Source organism: Gnatocerus cornutus, chromosome 1 (assembly GCF_029298725.1).
Source record: "Gnatocerus cornutus isolate USDA-ARS CGAHR chromosome 1, icGnaCorn1.1, whole genome shotgun sequence".
NCBI classification, from domain to species: domain Eukaryota; kingdom Metazoa; phylum Arthropoda; class Insecta; order Coleoptera; family Tenebrionidae; genus Gnatocerus; species Gnatocerus cornutus.
In genome coordinates this window covers 10,012,803-10,027,159 of record NC_142233.1, presented here as the reverse complement: position 1 = coordinate 10,027,159, position 14,357 = coordinate 10,012,803, and the positions used below count along the sequence as shown (strand labels likewise).

The window sequence follows — 14,357 nt, the reverse complement described above, 5'->3', positions numbered from 1 at the left end:
CCTTGGTATATAATCACTATTATACAGGGTCCGGCAACACTTGTGTCCACCCCTAAAACCATTTTTAAAAATAAAATTTTGAAAATTTGCATACGCTCATAGTTGACAAAGCTCTAGAAGCTGACACAAAATTTTGTTTTTATATCACGGTTTGTTTGGCGTCGCGACGTCTAAAAAGTATAATTTTTAGCAATTTTTGAGTTTTTGTGGTAATATTCGCCAATTCAAATTTTTTTCAACATAACTATGATACAAATTTTTGAGTTTTTATTTTAAATCTGCTGCAAATTGTATTTAAAATTTGCGAACAAACACGCTGTTTTATCAAGTTAGTTTTCAATATTATGACGGTGTAGTGACAAACTACGTTTACACCAAAATTTCACAAGTCACTCATTGATTCGTATGAAGGTCAATTTAGATTAACTTGGGCATGTCGCACGTTTTGGACACTAGAAATCGTTAGCGACAATTTCACCAAGTAAGACTTTTGTTCCGATTTAAAGCGTTCGCTTTAGAAAGGATAGATGTCATTTGTGACACAAGATGTTGACAGATGGGTGTAAACGTGGTTCCCAATTTTGACGTGATAAAATTGAAAACTAACTTGATAAAACAGCATTTTTTTTTCAAGTTTTGAATACAATTACATACATACATTAAATCTAAAATGACAACTGAGATATTCTTAACACATCTATATTGAAAAAAAATTAAATTAAGGGTTGATTTCACAAACCCTCACAATTAGCTAAAAATACATTTGTAAGGTGTCGCGACGCCAAAACCATAGGTGATAAAAAATAAATTTTTGCGTCGGCGTCTGAAGCTTTGGCAACTATGAGCGTATGCAAATTTTCAAAATTTTATCTTTAAAATTAAAGACAATTTTAGGGGTGAACACAAGTGTTGCCGGACCCTGTATAGTGTTATTATACATTCTCAGCATTTTAATTAAAGTGGAAAACAAAGTGGGTAATGTAATCAAATTTTTGTGACAATTAAGTTGTCAACTTTTCGCAATTTTCTGCATTCTCCATTCAATATGCACGCACAAGCAGAGTGGCACACCCCCATCAATATACTAAAAAACAAAGAAGAAGTATGGACAAAACTTGAAAATAGCGGATGGGTAAATATGTAATTTAACAAAAATAGTACATTTTCTGTTCAAATATCCTCACTTGTTTGCACTGTATCAATAAAACGACAAAGCAATACTACACAAAAATGCATCGAGCAGTAAATAAAAAATCACCTTGTTTATGCTCACTTCGTTGGCAAACATTTAAACCTTTAAATTCGCAATATTACCGTTTCGAATGGCAAATCTTTTAAAACTTTGCACAGTGCATTAATTTTGTTGCATGCTAGGTTTCAACAGCAGAACTTGCAAACTTTTCAAAGTGATGGAAGGATTATAAAGAACTGATCTAATTATATTTAACACATCATGGTTTCCACGTAGGTTTCATACATTAATATTCCTACCTGAAAACCAACAACAGAAACTTAATTAAATCAAAGCAAGTGGAAGTTGGCACGAGTCGTGGAAGTTTTAAGTCGGTTTATGCACCTTGCAGTAGTTCATCTTGATTTATCGTAGAGAACTGTAGAAACTTTAATAATGGTGGTGTGTATTGATGAGAATATAAGAACTAAGAAGCTTATTATGTTTGTACGGCGGCGCTCAAGCGGAAATAAAACGGAGAAAGTGGAGAGAGGAGTAAAAGCGTCGTTTTTCAGAGCATTAAAAAATGGAGATTATCGTTTTGTTGAATTATATCATTTTTTACGTTTTAGTTGTAAAACGGTTCTAAAATCACAGAAAAAATCTCTTAGGGTCATTAAAATGTGTAATATTGAAGAAAAATACTAAAGACTTTGGTACAAGGTGTTCTATTTGAAATAAAAAAGTGATTTTTATTCACATGCTTCCAAAAGTTTCAATTTAAATACACAAGGTGATCCTTAACGTAGATGCAGAATCTAAAAAAGCAATAATATATGGGGTGTTCTATTTAAAATAAGTAAATTTTAATGATTTTTCATTCTTACACCAAAAATCGTGCTGGAATGAGCCATTCTTAAACGATTTTAATGACTTCTCATTTCAGCACGATTTTTGGTGTCAGAATGAAACTTGTTCTGGTTTGATTTTTGAACATAAACTAAGATAATTTTGATGCAGTAATATCGATTTTTTTTTAAATTAGCTATATTTATGATACTTCTAAAATTTGACATTTTCTTGGCACAGATTTTGATAGTTTTATGTAACTAACGACACGATTTTATTACTAGAATACCTTATTGTCATTAGGGACGAAATGAATGTCAATTTGTAACTGAATTAGCAAAACATACTTTGGAACATTATTTTTTTCAGGTCGTTTAACCAAATTAATAGTTGTAAACAAGCTTATCAGCAACATCCAGCTGGATCAATAAAATGTTTAACTGAAATTTAATGTTTGTGTGATGTTCCTAATATTTTATACAAAAATTATTTTTTAATTTTAACGTAAAATTTGGAGCTCAGCTTTATAATAATATTCCTAAATTGCAGCAATCTATGACGCAATTTATTACAAGTTTTTATACATTTTCGATAATTGTAAGCTTTTTATTAAACCCCTGCCATAAAATAAGCAGCAAAAACCTGATAATAAAATCTCATTTAGCACTTATTGGATTTGTCTTTCAACCGACAAAAACAGAAAAGTACTTTTTAACTGCCTTTTTAAAATCTTTTTTCTAATTAATAGGTTAAATATTAATTACACGGCTTAAATTCTACCATTGTTTGTTTATTTCCTGGAAAATTTTAAATGTTTTATGTAACGTAATAAAATCGGTACTTTTTCATTTAATGCCATACTAGTTCCGCTCTGCTGGAATCAAAGCTATATTCTTAAACGATTTTTAGTGACTTTCATTTCAAAACTAAAAACCGTGCTGAAATAAAAGCCACTAAAAACGTTTAAGAAAGAAAATCATTTAGCAACCGAAATAAAAGCGGTAATATAGAAAATAATATCTAAAACGTATTGCATACGTCAATCCAACACTAGCATTGCGCAGTGGCAGGATAAAAAATAAGGACATTACAACATTTTTGTGATTGAATTGGTACAGTTAGTCAAGACAGTAATTTTATTGCTACAGGATGAAAACTAGCTGAGTTACAATTTTTACAAAAATTTTGTATATGTATATTTGGTTTGTCTTTTCAAAAAAAATGTGTCTTTTGCTCTAAAATTTAGTGATGGGGCATAGTTACAGAGCAAGTCTAGTCCAATATCTTTCCGAAATTTCATAGTTATAGAATCAAAAATAACAACGCAAGATTTTACAAAAAAAATTGTTTATCTTTAAAAATATATATTTTTTTAAACTGTGTTTTTTGATTTAAAATTTGAGGATTTGGCCCAGTTGAACTGGTCTAGAACAATAACTTTTTTAAATTTCATGGCCACACAATCAAAACTAATTTAACGAAAATACCTCACTGTTTTTTGTCTTGTAATTTTTAAACGAAAAGAGAATAAAAATTCATTTGTTAGCGCATTATAAAGACAAGTTTTTTTCTTTTCAATAGAGCATAACAATGAAAAATCGATGCAGTAATTCTTTCGTCATACATATGTATGCAAAATTACATATAAAAAACATTAAAAACAAATTTTTTTTGATTCATAAGATGTTTTTTTAAAAATATCTTTGCAAGTTTTCAAGAAAAAGAAATGAAAACATTTTGTGATACAAAAATTCGTGCCATCTGTTCTTTCTCAGATCTGAATAATTGATCCAAAGCGTATTCAAGTACAAAGTGTTCATTCCTGTATTCTTTAATTGATAGTTAAATTTAAATTTTTGCACCATGACAAAGTAAAAGCTTACTCCTTATTATTTTAGTAATTTTCAATTTATCAATAGCATAAATAAATGGCAGGCAATTTGATTTTCTAACAATCGACGATCGTAAATAACCTATTTCCAGTTAATTCAACGTAATACTATCTACATACTTGATTACAGTAACGCAATTTATTGAATAGAATGTGACATAATTTTGCAGGTTCCCCCAAAACTGGATACTTCAACCCCCATTTCGTACTTCAACAATTCTCTAAGACGTCAAAAAACCACGGCTGAATACGATTTGTTCTTCGCTTACACAAAAGTGTTTCCATTGTGGGATCAACGAAAGCGCAAAGACAACTGCCAAAATCTTACTAATGTTAGAGAAAACATTTACGAACAGGTGAGTACATAAAAAGAAACTTTTATGTAGGTTTGGGAACATGCTTAAAATTCAACTGATGCCATAATCACAACCAAAGTTGGATAAAATTTCCCAAAGCCTGGAATCAGGTCTCTATTTATAACCTTCGCCTTAAGGTTGCGACAACCTGCTGATCAATACTTGTTATTTATGTATCATTCTGTGTTACGTGCAGAGAAGCGGCGCAACAGATACGCACTTAAAGTACAAACGAGCTTTTCAACATTTCAATTTTAAATTAATTTCCATTTAAATAAATTGCTTAATTTTGACTCCAAGGGGTGTCGTAATTTTTTTTAATAGGTGATAAAAGCACAGAGAGTAATTATAATAAATTTGAGTGGTGTTTGTTTAGCAAGGATTTTATCATTCCAGTATGAATAACGCCGTTTAGAGGGTTGATTTGTTATTTGGGAAAGTCTTGCGTGCTAATTTGGATCGTTTTTTCAACAAGTAAAAAATGTAACATAATTTAACAATTTAACGTTTGTTTAAACCTGAAGAGATTCTACAGGACATTCAATTTTTTATACTTTTTCTTTTCATGTTAAGAATATCGATGTCGTTTTCTTAGCAATTTTTTTTCGAATATGATGTATTAAAAATTTTGCTCTATAATTTTGGGGTTTGGATGAGTTATTAAACAACTCATAATTAGTGAAATTTTATTATTTTAGAACAAAAATTGTCGCAAAGTTTAGAATTTTAATAAAAAAAAATGTCGGAGATTTTTGGTTCGTGACATTTTTTTAATTTGTTTCTTTTGCGATTTAATGGAGTTAATAATAAACTCAAAATTTGTAACCTTCCAAAATTTTATAGCACTAGCTCTAGAATTGTCAAAATTCTGAATTTTAGTAAAAAATGTTGTAGATTCGTTCGTCTTAAAAACGAGAATCTCTGAAATTTGTTTTTTTGCTCGGTAACTTTAGTATTTGGTAAAGTCATTTAGCAACTCAAAATTATTAACATAATAATCTTTTCAAATTCTATTGCTCTAGCACTAAACTTGGGAATTTTAGTCAAAATTAAATCGTCTTTAACATTTTTTAATTTTTTGCTCTATAATTTTACGATTTGATGGAGTTATAAACAATTTAAAATTAACGACCTCTTTAAGTTTTGACATTGTAAGAAAAATTTTCAAAATTTTGAATTTTAATATAATACAAAATGTCACAGATTTTTTGTTTCTTTTTTATATTTTTTTATAATTTGTATTTTATAGTGTTAATAAATTACTCAAAATAAGTAAACTCCCCACATTTTATTATTCTAACACTAAAATTGTCAAAATTAGGAATTTAAGAAAAAAAATTTGCGTTTCTTAATCCGAAAATTTTTAAAATTATTTTTTTTTTTGTGTTATAATTTTGCGATTTGATAGTTTTAGCAGAATTAAAAAATCAACATTTTTGCCAAATTTACTAACACTACAAAAATTCGACAAATGTCGAAACTGCAAAATTTTAGTAAAAAATGTTTGAGAATTTAAAAAAAAAATGTTGGTAGATTTTTTATTTGTCTTAAAAACAAAAATTCCTAAAAAAATACTCTAGTTTTTTTGCTTTATAATTTTGGGGATTTAAGTGAGTTACTAAACAACTCAGATTCATTATTATTTTGAACTAAGATTGTCAAAAATCTAAATTTTAACAATAATGAAAGTTGTTATAAATATGCTTCTTTTGCTCTACATTTTTTTAGATTTGGTGAAGTAAATACACACCTCAGCATTAGTGTTTTTGAAAAATTTTATTGCTTTAGCTCATTTCTAAAATTAATACATTTTGCTCTATAATTTTGGGATTTGGTTGAGTTAATAAACAAGTCAGAATTAGTGATCATTTCAAATTTTATCATTTTAGTACAAAAAATTGTCAAAGTTTCGAATTTCAATAAAAAATGGCGAAGATTTTTTGTTTGTCTTAAAAATGAAAATTTCTAAGATTTGTTTCTTTTTCTCCATTATTTTGAAACTGGGGGACTTGATTAACAATTCAAAGCTAGTAACTATCTCAAAGTCTCTACTCTAGCACTAAAACTGTCAAAATAATAAATTTTATTAAATTGAAATTCATTGTTTTGCTCTATGATTTTGACATTATTTTGAATTAATAAACAGCTAAGAATTAGTGACATCTACAAATTTTGCCATTTTAGAATTAAAACTGTCAAAATTGCAAAGTGCAATAAAAAATTAAAAATTATCGGAGAGATTTTTAGTACGTTTTAAAAATTAAATTTGTTTTTTTTTTGTTTTATAAAAACTGTGCAGGTGTGTAGGTTACTTCATATAAAAATGAAAATTTCTAAAATTAGCTTTTTATTCTGGATTTTTAAGAAGTTGATAAACAACTCAAAATTAGTAATCTCTCTATTAATATTTATTTTAGAATTAAAATTGTCAAAGTTACAAGTTTTACATTTCAGAGATTTTTGGTTATCTTGAAAATATTGATTTAAAATTAATTTTGTTTGGCCTATAATTTTGAAATTTGGTTGAGTTAATAAACATCTCAAATTTAGGGGACTCTTTAAATTTTGTCATTTTAGAATTAAAATTGTGAAAATTGCGAATTTTAATAGAAAATAAAAAAATGTAGGAGATTTTTGGTTCGTAATATATTTTTTTTAGTTTGTTTTTTTTTGCTTTATAGTTTTGCAATGTAATGGAGTTTATAAATAACTCAAAATTTGTAACCTCCCCAAATTTTGTAGCACTAGCTCTAGAATTGTCAAAATTTTAACATTAATAACATTTGATTCTTTTGCTCTGTAATTTAGGTATTTTATATTTTAGCAAAAAATGTCGGAAAGATTTGATGAGGTTTGCGCAATTTTAGTAAAAATCGAGGAATAAACGTAAAAAATTAAGAAATATTCTTTAGCGAACGTGTTCATGTCCTCATCTAGAGTATGTACTGAAAAGTTTTCCTCTTAATGGTGGACACTTCACCCTTTTCCTGTCAAAAAATCTGCTAAACGTGCAAAATAATAAAACAATTTGTTTTTTCAGTAAATACATTTTAATAAACTTCACTTTCTTCCCTATCATTCATGCCATCAGTAAACCTCCAAAAATCGCTTAATTTACTCTCCACCACGTGCAGCCGTCCATCAAACCCCCAATTGGCCCCACTTTGTGCAAATGTTTGTACATAATTAAAGTTGAAACATGGCATTCCATGAAAATTCCTCTTTAAATCGAGCTTGACTAAATAACGGCTGAACACGAATCATGTTTGACTTTACCGTGCATGCGAGTCATGCGTTTTTTCTCAGTTTGAACGAAAGGCAAAGCTTCCAATTACTGGCGATAGAAAGACACAGGTGATTTAAGGGTCGCGCCACGCTACCTCGGAGATAAATTATCGGGTCGGGTCTTCAAGCCCGAAATTGGAATACGTTATTACTACGAACGAATATTTTATAATGGTAATTGCTCTCTGAGGAGGCGGAACGAAATGTGATTGATCGATCTGGGAGGAATTAAGAAGTTTACAACTGTAAAGGATCCACTCAGGCTTTTATCGCATTTTTTCTGTTTGCAGGAAAAAATTAAAGCCGTTCCTTTATTGACTTCTTACTCCTACGGCCACCCCGCCCGCTCGCCCGTGGACATCGTAGAAACCGCTTTCCGACGTGTTCCCGCCATAGGGGACTTCAAAAGACGTCGCGGCGTACCGAAAGTCGACGAGAAAGAACCCCAAAAATAATAAATTCTTTTTTCCTTGATATGTGTATCGATTTTTATTGGATGACGTCGTCTTTCAGAGACAGGTGGCGAAGATAAAAGCTGTCGGATATTGGAACACATTTCATCTCTCTTCACTTTACGTCTTACAGACTTCCTGAAAGAGGGTCAATGGCGGCAGCTCTTAATTGAAAACTACACCGACTGTGTTGTATCAGATGCTGGAGATGAGAAGGCTTTACAACAACTAATTGACGACGAGGTGCTTGTTTTCCTGAGGATTTTATATGTTTTGAAGGAGATGAAACATGGACGTTATTGAGAGGCCAATTCACAATGCTTGAAAATCGGGGATGTCCGTTTTACGACTTGGATAAAGAGAAGTTACGATCATAACGGATATTTTTTAGTGTCTTTGTTCGCCATAAACTAGTTGCACGTATCAGTTTAGAACGTCAAAACTTTTAAACGTCTCAAAAATGAAATATGTAAAGACGATTTATTCATAATGAGTGTAAAATAAGGTCTAAACTTAGCTTTTCTTGCAGCGTTTTTTGTGTAGGCGCCAAATTTTATAATGAAGTTTGTGATTGGTCATCCCGCACCAAAAATGCAAACTAGTATATTATGAAACGCGTTTCATAATGAACATTTTGCCGCACGTACGTTTTTAAGACACGACGAGCGCAGCGAGGAGTGTCATAAAGTAGTAAGTGCGGCAAAATGCATTATGAACAAGTATCATACGCTATTTTTTCTATTTGGCCTCATTTTAAACGAAAAAACTTGATTTCGAAATCTAGGGAATTTTAGGGTAGTTGGCATTTGCAAACTTTTGCAAACATTTGTCCGGGAAAAAAATTCGAAGTAGCCAAATCCAATTTCAGTCAGTTTGATAGGTGTGACGTTTTGAGGTTATCGGAGCGCAAGGGAGCCAAGAGAGCTAAGATGTTGATCATGATCATGATGGTTCTCTTGCATCCAAAGAGTTTTTCTCCGATGAATTATTAAGCCAAGTACAACAAGAAATAATAGTGTATTGATTGATTTATCAAGGTTATTCAAAACCAAAATCTAAATTGTCAACGTTGACGGCAGGTATATCTACGACCTGTGCATTCGTGTAGTTCCACTGTTTCTCCGCATATGCTTTGGAAAGCGCCGCTGCTCGGGCACTTTTGGGAACATTTTACCATATTGGGTTTATTACCAACATTGTTTTTGACATTTCAAATTTTAAGTTTGAATATTCAAATTATTACACGTTGTTTGTTGCTTTTTCAAGTTTTCGTTGTGTGCTTTGTTTACGATCGTTACTTTGTTCTACGTTTGTGTTTTTTGTAGCTTTCAAAAGTCAAAAATCTTACTAACCCCAAAATTCAATTTGTCAACAATGTCAAAAGCGCCCGAGCAGCAGCGCCCTCCTCGGCAAAAGAATGCGTTTTCTTGGAAACATTCTTGATACGGGGAAATGAGATTTTGCACAGGCCGTAGATATACAGCAGGTCGTGCATTCTACTCCTTGTTAAGAACCTATACCTCCGTGCAAATTTTAGTGGCGGAAGGTGTATGTGAGCGCGCAGTGTATGTAGACTTTAGGGTAATTAGCGGCCGTTGGCAATACGTTTAAAGTGGGGTGGAGTGGGGCACTGTCAAAATAAATTTGTTTACTATAACCTGAAAAGTTTTTAATTTTATGTAATTTCACGTAGACTTCGCGTATGCACTCTGATAATTTGGTTCAAAAACAGTCCACGGTAGAGCCTTTCTACATCCGGAGTTTCACTACAAGTAGAAAAAAGTAGAAAAAGTCCAGGCACGTGCGCCTAAAGAAAAGCATCATTTTTCATTCTTTATTGTTGTACTGAACACATTAATGGCAGCAATCAGTGACAAGTTCAAATTAGTTTCCAATAATTAGGAAGTTGAAATTTATATCATCTATTGACTCTGGCGATGTCTTTTACAAAAACGAGGACTGTTTTTTGAAAGGTATTGCTGGTACTATCTTCATTCGATTCATGCGATTAATACGAACAACGAACTAGAAGAACTTGCTGATGATGATAACCATTTCGTATATCGAGCTACTTTACACTTTCTAGGTTTAACAAAAAACTATGCAACTATTCAAGTTTTTGTCAAAATTCAGAACTTCCTAATTTGTACTAACAGGCATTATCACATTTCAAACTGTTCATTGTAAACAACAGCACCACTACATTTGTATCCTTAATAAATGTCTCGTCTACCTAGTTTGTTGTGAGGTTAAAGTCCTAAACTTTTAATCACAATGGAATAAAAAGCAATACCACTTTATTTGTAAGGCAATTGATCGAAAATTGATAAACTTTATCGTTGTTATTAGTTCTGTCAAGCGTCTGTCATCTGATGACAAGATGATGACAACACCAGTGCCAACATACAGTCGTAAAACTACCCTTTCACAGTACAACCCAATACATAAATTCTGTCAAATTTCGTGTACAGTCCCAAAATTTGGACGAATAATGACCTTGAAATGTGGTATTCAAAATAAATGAGGTTTAGATACGGGGAAATGAGATTTTGCACAGGCCGTAGATATACAGCAGGTCGTGGTTTCAAGACTACAAAGTTGACTTTTCGTGGGGAATCTAAAGGTCATTTCACATTTTACAAGTGGGATATTGTCCAAAATACAATGACCAAAAATTGTAAAACTCCGCTGCAGGAAAAATGCGGTTTATTTACGGCTCAGGCGGCATTTGCTGAAGAAACGTAAAATCCTTGCAATGCGAAATTTGTAAAGTCCGTTTTTTTATTAAAAAACCACCAACACCGCACTCTCCCACCACTTTACAACCGGCAACGTCGTCGATGGTGACTTTTTGGTGATAAAATCAAATAGGTTAGTTCCCTAATTGACAATTTGATTACACAAAACGGCCTTTCAGGCTGTGCCGAGTCTTTTCACTATTAAATCGTTTGATTTGCAATCCAACAGGCTGTACTGTAAACCCAGTTGACATATACCTAGTAAATTTTATGGCCACATTATGAGAGGGCCGGGCAGTACTAATTCTTGCGATTGGGGACCATAAATGAGCACGAAATGAGTGCGGGCCTATTCAACCATCGGTCAACCCTCTACCTAGAAACTTGTTGGCTGCAGTTTACAACACCCAGTTTTATTTCTCTGGGTGGTTTGACTTGAGCCATAAAATGTTTACTAGGTATATGTCAACTGAGGTTACTATAAAAGAAACGTTTTTAACGGAAACACTGCCTAATTTTCAGAAATGTCAAAAAGTTTGACAACTATTTTCTCACCAAAAATCTCCCTAGGCAACGTTGCCGGTTGTAATGCAGGGGAAGATTGCGGTGTTGGTGGTTTTTTAAAAAAACGGACTTTACTATCGCGGAATCAAAATTTCGAACATCAAATTGACTGAAGTTTAAAAATTGTAAAATGTCCTTTGTTTTTATAACCTTAAAATTTATAAACGGCACAGTTAGTGTCAGAAATTTACTTTGTATGTCAGTCACAATGACAATAAAGCTTGCTTTACATTGCCATGTCAAAAAGTGATGTTCGAAATTTTGATTCCGCGATAGTAAATACCGTTCTGGCCGATAAACCACCTAAAACCGAATTAAAAATGTGACGTCACTTGCAATTTCCGACTGTTTTAATAGATGGCGCCACCAATTAAATTATTTTTGATTTTTAAGGAGAAAAGTTTTCATAAATAACTAAAGAAATTTTGCAAACAATAGTTTGGTGTATAATCTTTGTTGTCGTAAAAAATTGCTTTATTTTTAAATGGCGGCCAGTGTAATCTGACCTTTTTGCCACACTGCTGCAGCTTTTCCGCAGTTCCGGAGAACTAAACCTCATTTATTTTGAATACCACATTTCAAGGTCATTATTCGTCCAAATTTTGGGACTGTACACGAAATTTGACAGAATTTATGTATTGGGTTGTACTGTGAAAGGGTAGTTTTACGACTGTATGTTGGCACTGGTGTTGTCATCATCTTGTCATCAGATGACAGACGCTTGACAGAACTAATAACAACGATAAAGTTTATCAATTTTCGATCAATTGCCTTACAAATAAAGTGGTATTGCTTTTTATTCCATTGTGATTAAAAGTTTAGGACTTTAACCTCACAACAAACTAGGTAGACGAGACATTTATTAAGGATACAAATGTAGTGGTGCTGTTGTTTACAATGAACAGTTTGAAATGTGATAATGCCTGTTAGTACAAATTAGGAAGTTCTGAATTTTGACAAAAACTTGAATAGTTGCATAGTTTTTTGTTAAACCTAGAAAGTGTAAAGTAGCTCGATATACGAAATGGTTATCATCATCAGCAAGTTCTTCTAGTTCGTTGTTCGTATTAATCGCATGAATCGAATGAAGATAGTACCAGCAATACCTTTCAAAAAACAGTCCTCGTTTTTGTAAAAGACATCGCCAGAGTCAATAGATGATATAAATTTCAACTTCCTAATTATTGGAAACTAATTTGAACTTGTCACTGATTGCTGCCATTAATGTGTTCAGTACAACAATAAAGAATGAAAAATGATGCTTTTCTTTAGGCGCACGTGCCTGGACTTTTTCTACTTTTTTCTACTTGTAGTGAAACTCCGGATGTAGAAAGGCTCTACCGTGGACTGTTTTTGAACCAAATTATCAGAGTGCATACGCGAAGTCTACGTGAAATTACATAAAATTAAAAACTTTTCAGGTTATAGTAAACAAATTTATTTTGACAGTGCCCCACTCCACCCCACTTTAAACGTATTGCCAACGGCCGCTAATTACCCTAAAGTCTACATACACTGCGCGCTCACATACACCTTCCGCCACTAAAATTTGCACGGAGGTATAGGTTCTTAACAAGGAGTAGGGCTATTGTTGCCAAATGTGACTGACAATTCAAAAAGTCAAAAATAATAATTTTTAACGCAAAATTTTCTCCTGATTATAAATTTGAAACTCGTTTTGCTCTAGCACGTCAGGGCATGTTTTTAATATACCTACTACGTTTCTTACATTTAAGAAGTCATTAATTTTGTAAAACCGACTTTCATTAAAAGAATGTGACATAGTTGACGTTGAAACCAAGTGAAAATGTGCCGCCTTTGGATTACGTGAGTTCTACTAATGTAAGAAACGTCAACTGTCAAAATTTGAAATTGTTGACAGTTGTCTCCACTCCATTCCATGCTTTGGCAAATTTAACCCTTTTTCCGTTTCCGTTAATTTAGATTCAGAAATTCATTCTTGCAACTCTTTACTGGCTTTAAATTCGTGCGTAATATCTAATTAAAACACTGTAAATTTGTTCACTATTCAAGGTAAGTGGCACATCATGACTATGAGTTTAAGACTTCTGTTTTACAGAGTACAGTAGATGAAATCTTTTATATAGGGTGATTCTATTCAATATTAATCAAAGGCAGCATTCAAATTTTTTCGCAAAGATAAAAGTTATTTTTGATTTGTCTCCAGCTACAACAATGAAATATTTTCGCTGAGAAGGCTCAAATTTCTTGTAGAATAAACATTAATTTTGACAGATGACAATGATAGTTACCCTCAAGCCAATGGCGTATCATGTAGCAACATTTTGCTGTTGAACAAATTCGTTTTAATTGTGTAAAATTGTTCTTAACGCATGATACTCGCCTGTTCATTCATAGCATAAAACCAAGTAGCTATTATTCAATGACTTCTGATAACGGGAAACAAATAATTCAGTTAAGCCCCCTGACTCTTCTGTATTCTAAGCTCATGTGTTAAGTCTTTAATTCGTGTGAGAATTTACTAAAACCTACGTGCAAAAATGCAAATTAACCTTTGATTAATACAGAAAAAAATTACGCCCTAGAAACCCTGTCCAAAAATTAAGTGTATGCATGCTATTTCCAATACCTATTCATTTTGAGCTTTTGTTTTTTTTTAAATTATAAAAACTGTACGAACGAAGAGCACCCTTTCGAACTCTTACAGTTTGGCTGTTAATATGAACAGAAAAATAGCTCACAGAAATTGATACTTCGGTCAGTTTGCACATTTTTTAGATTTTTGAAAAAACTAAACGAATAAAATGGATTTTGTGAATTAGACGAACTTTTTTAATATCTAGTCATTCTATAGCCATAATTTTTTACGAAATTCGTCAAATCATTGATACTTCTTTATAAATTTTACATAGTGTTTCTTCAAAAGAATTTGACGTTGACAAATTAATTGAACGATTTGCCGCTTATCTCAAATTTTGAATAATTTTAAAGTGTTCCCATTTGAGGTTGAGGGTTTTATTTAGACATTGCACACGAATTTAATGTCAGTGTTAATTCCATAGATCAAAT

At 32.0% G+C, this 14,357-nt stretch overlaps 2 protein-coding genes across 7 annotated transcripts in view; one reads left to right on the top strand and one right to left on the bottom strand.

The window, feature by feature from the left end:
* The window catches only part of LOC148180249 (sodium/potassium/calcium exchanger Nckx30C-like), a 104,087-nt gene that overhangs the window by 68,583 nt on the left and 21,147 nt on the right, over positions 1-14,357 (bottom strand). The gene's annotated exons all lie outside the window — the stretch shown is intronic.
* LOC148180252 (uncharacterized) lies at positions 1,046-8,007 on the top strand. Its single transcript, XM_088048487.1, has 3 exons — positions 1,046-1,132; positions 4,082-4,267; positions 7,843-8,007. Exons 1-3 carry the CDS (start codon positions 1,046-1,048, stop codon positions 8,005-8,007), a joined length of 438 nt encoding a protein of 145 aa, XP_087904613.1.